Genomic DNA, 6,000 nt, shown 5'->3' with positions numbered 1-6,000 from the left:
TGGTCTGCATGTGACCAAAACTGAGATCTTCTACAAAATGATGGCTTTTCCTCAATTTAAAAACCCTCATTATTAAGAAATGGTGGAGGGGGGGGGAACTTGTTCGGGGAATTACTTTTTTCCCTAAAAAAAAGTCTCATGATTTCAGAAAGATTGAGCTCTTTTTTATTGTTGTAATACATTTTAAGAATAAAATTTAATGGATAGGTGAGAACACCAGCTGGTGGCTCCTTTCGCTAAATGTTGCTTTTTGTGACCTCTTCACAGGTAAAACCTCCCACCTGGGCAGCGCTCCATAACCTCCCTTGCCCCTCGCCTCCCACCTGATCCCCCCCCCCACCTCCACCTCCTCCTGCTCCTCCTCGTCTCCTCCTCCCCCGTATCACCATGGCGACCACCCTGGAGACGCTGCTGGCCCAGCCCGACCAGGAGCAGATCCCGGAGCGGCTGGACGGCTGCGAGGACGCCCGCGGTCGCTACAAGGTGGTGCCCTCGGTGGTCTGCTCCATGTGCTGCCTCTTCGGCATCATCTACTGCTTCTTCGGTCAGTTTGTGTTTCCACGTCGTTAAAAGGCGCGCGAAATCGACCCCGCGCGTCCGCGGTCCGTTCACATTTCCCCCGTTTGATCCGGACCAGAGTTCTCCTCCCCAACACTTTCCTGGATACGTCGGTTTAGGTTTGTCGTCTTTGAACGTTCCCCTGACCTCCGATCCAAATCCAACAAGCGGACGCTGGTCCATTTTTGGACTTTCTGGCAAGGCGGTGTGACGTAGAGCGCAGTGAATTATGGGTAGTAAACAAACGAAGCGAATCGAGTCGGAAGAGCCGACGCTGAAGGACGAAGTTGGAAAATATCTTGCGGCCTGACGTGCAGTAGTAGGGAGGAAGACTCGTCGATATCGATTCCGAAGGCGTGATATAGCCTTGCCAGTTGTGGCCACCTATTAGCCACAAGCTAACTAGCCTAGCCACCATGGGCTAAAGCAGCGGAACTTCTGGATCAATCAGTGAGCCGTGTTTCATATTTACTTCCGCGATAACACCCCCAAAACGTACAGCTCGGCTCTGGTAAAAAAACAAATGAGTGAACCGAGTCGGAAGAGGCCGACGCTGAAGGACGAAGTTGGAAAATATCTTGCAGGCTGACGTGCAGTAGTAGGGAGGAAGACTCGTCGATATCGATTCCGAAGGCGAGATATAGCCTTGCTGGTTGTGGCCACCTATTAGCCACGAGCTAACTAGCCTAGCCACCATGGGCTAAAGCAGCGGAACGTCTTGACCTATCAATGAGCCGTGTTTCTTATTTACTTCCGCGATTACCCCCCCCCACCCCAAAACGTGCAGCTCGGCTCTGGTTAAAAAACAAAAACCCAAACCAAACGAGTGAACCGAGTCGGAAGGTGACGTCTTCTCTCCCCCTCCAGGCTACCGCTGCTTCAAAGCCGTGATGTTCCTGACGGGCCTGATGTTCGGCTCGGTGGTCATCTTCATGCTGTGCTACAAGGAGCGCGTGCTGGACACCCAGCTGAGCGTGGAGGCCTCGGTGGGCATCGGCCTGGGCATCGGGACGCTCTGCGGCCTGGTCACCATGCTGGTGCGCAGCGTGGGCCTCTTCATGGTGGGCCTGCTGCTGGGCCTGCTGGTGGCCGTGGCCACCCTGGTGGGCATGGAGGAGCTGTCCGACAGCCCGCCGCGCTCCGTCTGGGTGCCGCTGGGCGTGCTGCTGGGCCTGGGCATGCTGTTCGCCGTGCTCACGCTGCAGTGGCAGCGCCTCTTCACCACGCTGTCCACGGCGGCGTTCGGGGCGGCGGTCATCACCGTGGCGCTGGACTACTTTGTGGAGCTCTTCGCCCTCGTGCTGTACATGTACGAGCGGATCAAGGCGGAGACGGCCAAGCCCGTGTGCTGGCTGACGTGGGTGGTGCTGGGCGTGTGGCCCGCCCTCACCCTGCTGGGCGTCGTCATCCAGTGGAAGGTGACCGCCGAGGGATACTCCCACACCAAGGGTGAGACACCAGGCGCCAAAACACAAGATGGCCGCGCTTGAAGTTAGTCCGTGTGCTTATTCCAATACTCATTTCATGCACGCATGGACCAAGTTTCACTTCTTTCATCGATAATTTACTTGTATTTGTTTGATGCCATGCATTTATATACAAGGAATAGTAATCCATATGTATATGTTAAAGAATACCAGCATTATTTTAGCTGCATTGAATTAATGGTCCTTTTAAAACGTGACAAAACTTCGACTACTATTAAGTATTTAAGAATTTTACAAATCAAAACATGTGATAATGAAATAGGTTAAATAAATTCTAATCTGATTAGACAATTATTTGACATATTAAAAAAAAAAAAAAATTATTACTTTGGTAAAGCTAAGACTTGAATATTAATACTTTCCTGTTGAATTTGAAGTTCATTTCTACTTCGTAATGAAACAACTGTGTAAATGATTCGCCCATAATAATGACAATAATAATTTATTTAAACATGAAAAATAGCATTTAAAAGGCAATAAAGACAGTTAAAGAGTCAAAAAGGAAATTCGATAATTCCTCATTAAAAATAAGTTTGGGAATAAACGGAACACTAAAACTACGTGGAAATTATAATCTGGGTTTGAGTCGTTTGACTCTTTGATATGAGTGAACAGTCTGATTTCATCTAAACCAGTGAAATAGTGCCATAATAACCTTTAAATGTAAAGTTTTTCTTTATTGTTGTGGCGAATATGGTTTATAAAAATGTCTGTTTTCACAAAAAGTAAACAATTATTACAGAAAGTGGCTGTTAATCTCAACATGAAGCCCATTTTAACGATACTTTATGGTGCAAGATCCAGTGAAGTGTCCGAAAAACGTCGTCATGAATCGGCCCACACCCTGACCTCTGACCTCTGACCTCCTCAGTGATCATCAGCCGGCAGCAGAGGAGGATGCAGGTGATGCGGATCCGCCAGCGGGACGACCGCTACCGCAACAAGAAGAAGAAGAAGCAGCCGCCCGCCGGCTCCGCCCACCACCAGGCCAAGCAGCTCCACGCCGAGCCCGCCTACCGCCGCAAGCCCAACCCCATCCGCCGCTACGACACGGACGTCCTCTCGCCCGTGAGCAGCCTCGCCGTCCGCCGCTCCGAACGAGCCTACCGGTCGCTTCTTTCAAACGTTCTAATCGTTCTTTGTTTTTTTTTATTTGTTTGTTAAATGTCTCCCCTCGCAGAGCTACATCCAGAGTTTCCGGGAGCGGCAGGTGCAGGAGCAGCCGTTCCCCGGCCGGCTGGCGGGCGGCCCGCACGCCGTGGTGGACGTGGGCTACGACTGCGGCTCCACGACGCCGCTCACCGCGGCGGCGGGGCCGTCGCTACGGGTGTGACGTCCGTCCCCTTTGCGAAAACCTGCCGGAGGGCGGGAAAAGAGGCGCCGCCAAAACCAGGGAGAGACGACACGGCGACAGTCCCGCCTGCGCTAGAACGAACCGCCGCTGGGTTTCAATGCAAAAAAACAACAACAACAACAACAAACAAAAAGCCTGGGTTTTTGAGTGCTGGAGTTCCACATCATGCAAACACGGTTAACCCTTTACCGGATCAACTTTGGGGCGACGGAGTTCGGCTCTCTTCGTGACGTCACCGTTTTGTTTTTTTAAAATGCACAAATTGCATGCAGGCACTGATCTCACACAAGGGTTGCCGCGGCAACCCCCCCCCCCCCCTCCCTCCCAAACAACAGACCCAGCCTCCGACCCCGTCAAGTCCACGATCAGGGATCGCGCTTTCCACGGAAACCCACCTCAGGTTCTAACACAGGCGACAAAACACACCCGAAGACGACGTCGCTTCCGAAGAGGGGGAAACTCCTTCGTCACCCTCGGTGCTGGACAACAACAACAACAACAACAACAAAACAAAAACACTACTTCAAGCGTCAAACTGCTTCCCCCCCCCCCGAAAAGGCCCGGGAATCTGTTTCAACGGGTGCCTTGCCCCTCCTCGGCATCAGGAGGGGGGTTGCTGGCAGATCTCCCATCAGTGGCTTTTTCTTTCTTTTTGTTTTTGTTTTTGTTTTTCTTGCATAAAATGTGAGGCTCTTTCAGGTAAGGGGGGGGGGTGTAGCCACCGCCGAGCTACAACAAGCAGGGTTTTAAAGCGTGACGGAGATGAATGGGCTCGTTGGCTTCACAGATGCCTGGATGCAAAGGGGGAGGGATTCACTTTTTCGCCGAATAAGCAAAAGCCATATTGACACTGGCACCTTTTTTTTTGGTCGGAGATTTTCGGTGCTGGAAAACACATTTGTTGAATTTCACCGGTTTGAACTCACTACTACAAGGCTCTGCAACCTTCTTTTAGTCATGTTTCCAACAAATGGAATTGAACTGACACACGCTTGACTTTTAAAATGAATACATTTTCATATGCAGTTTTGATAAATGAAGATAAACTGTTGCATTGCTTGAAGTTTCAATTACAGTTTAGGATGGTGAACATGTCATTACATCTTTAGCTGTTTGTGGACCTGATTTTAGCCTTTTTTAGACAATTGATATTTTTTGACCTGATTTTAGAGTTTCAACTTTTTTTTTTTTACATTTTTGCCATTTTAAACAATGCTGGCTCTTTCTAAGCAGTTTTCAGTCGTTCCCTTGCCCCCTCCATTTTTTTCGTTTACATATCCTAGTCATTTCACGTTTTTTTTTGTTTTTTTTAAACAGTTTCAGCCATTTATTTTTACCCATTTACACCATTTCAATGGGCCTTTTAGTTTAAAGTCCTTTTGAAAATGACTTTAAATAAATAACTTTGTGAGCGTTCCAGAGAGCCACGGGTTTCAGACCGTTGCACTAGTAATTCGGAATGGGTTAGTTAAGAGAACACCTTGTCGGAGGCCAGGAAACGCCCCCTGACCGGGTTTCAGACTCATTTCAAAAGGTTAACTATGGGAACGTGGCTCAGAAAGCAGCAAAGGTCTAAATTTTAAAAATAAATCTGGGTGCCTCCCGGAAGCCGCGGTGCCAGTGTTCATACGGCTCACCAGAGCGAGTGAAGCGTGTCAACTAGTGGCCATAACGACTTGTACTTAGACCAACTCCTTCCATCATGTGCATTCACTTTCTTTGTGTAACTTTTAATTCATTTTTTTTGGGGGTGGGGCGGTCAACAAGTGAAAATGTGAATACTTTCTAACTGTTGTTACCTTTTTAAAAGGAAGGCGTGTGTGTGTGGGGGGGTGTCTGGTACTTTTTAAATTCCGCTGAAGTGCATGAACTCCACCTCCACCCCTCCATGTGCATCGATGTGAAATTTGTACATAAAACACAGCACTTACCAACTTTTCTTCTTTTTTTTTTTTTTTTGGAGTTTAATTTTCACCATTTGATAATTTAATAATTTCTTTTCTTAGGACTCTTTAATTGTTTATTTCCAGTGGGATGTATTTATTTGCTGATTTTTATTTATTGCTGTAAAGGAGAGTGCAATGTCGTCACTGTAGGCCAGTAACTCCATGCTTTTTATAAACTGAATTATGACAATTATTATTATTAAAGCATGTTTTTCCTCGGGCCTGTAAACAATCGAGTCGTCTCGTCGAATCTCTTTTCTTGAAATGCTTCCTCCTCCTCCTCCTCCTTTTCTGCTTCTGGACCTCACATAACCCAACACTTATCTTTCCCCTCATCTCTATTTAATATCTTCCATCTCCTCCGTGTCGTTTCTGTTGACGAGCAAACACATGCCGGCTCGCCCCGTGACACTTCCAACCACCACAGGAGAAGAACGCCGTCTTTCTGCCCTTTTCAGTTTGATTCCTGACAAATGAGATGCAAAAGTGCTCGATTGCAGACAAACGACACATTTCCAGCGACCTTCAACTTGCAAAACAGTAACTCTACCCATCTTCACCTATGTAGGTGCGTGTGTCACATTGGAAGCTCAAAAAAATCTGCACTAACATAAATCCTTATAATAAAAAGGTTAGGGTTTGGGTTTTTTTTTAA

At 47.8% G+C, this 6,000-nt stretch overlaps 1 protein-coding gene across 1 annotated transcript; it reads left to right on the top strand.

The window, feature by feature from the left end:
• Positions 1 to 298: 298 nt before the first annotated feature.
• Positions 299 to 3,378, top strand: tmem198ab (transmembrane protein 198ab; the record flags this gene model as incomplete). Its single annotated transcript, XM_080519842.1, has 4 exons — positions 299 to 544; positions 1,426 to 2,007; positions 2,917 to 3,113; positions 3,226 to 3,378. Exons 1-4 carry the CDS (start codon positions 388 to 390, stop codon positions 3,376 to 3,378), a joined length of 1,089 nt encoding a protein of 362 aa, XP_080375968.1. The 5' UTR covers positions 299 to 387.
• Positions 3,379 to 6,000: the final 2,622 nt, after the last annotated feature.

Source organism: Blennius ocellaris (assembly GCF_963422515.1).
Source record: "Blennius ocellaris genome assembly, chromosome: 24".
Classification (NCBI taxonomy): domain Eukaryota; kingdom Metazoa; phylum Chordata; class Actinopteri; order Blenniiformes; family Blenniidae; genus Blennius; species Blennius ocellaris.
Note: the sequence above shows the minus strand (reverse complement) of the source record. Positions and strands in the feature narration are given on the sequence as shown.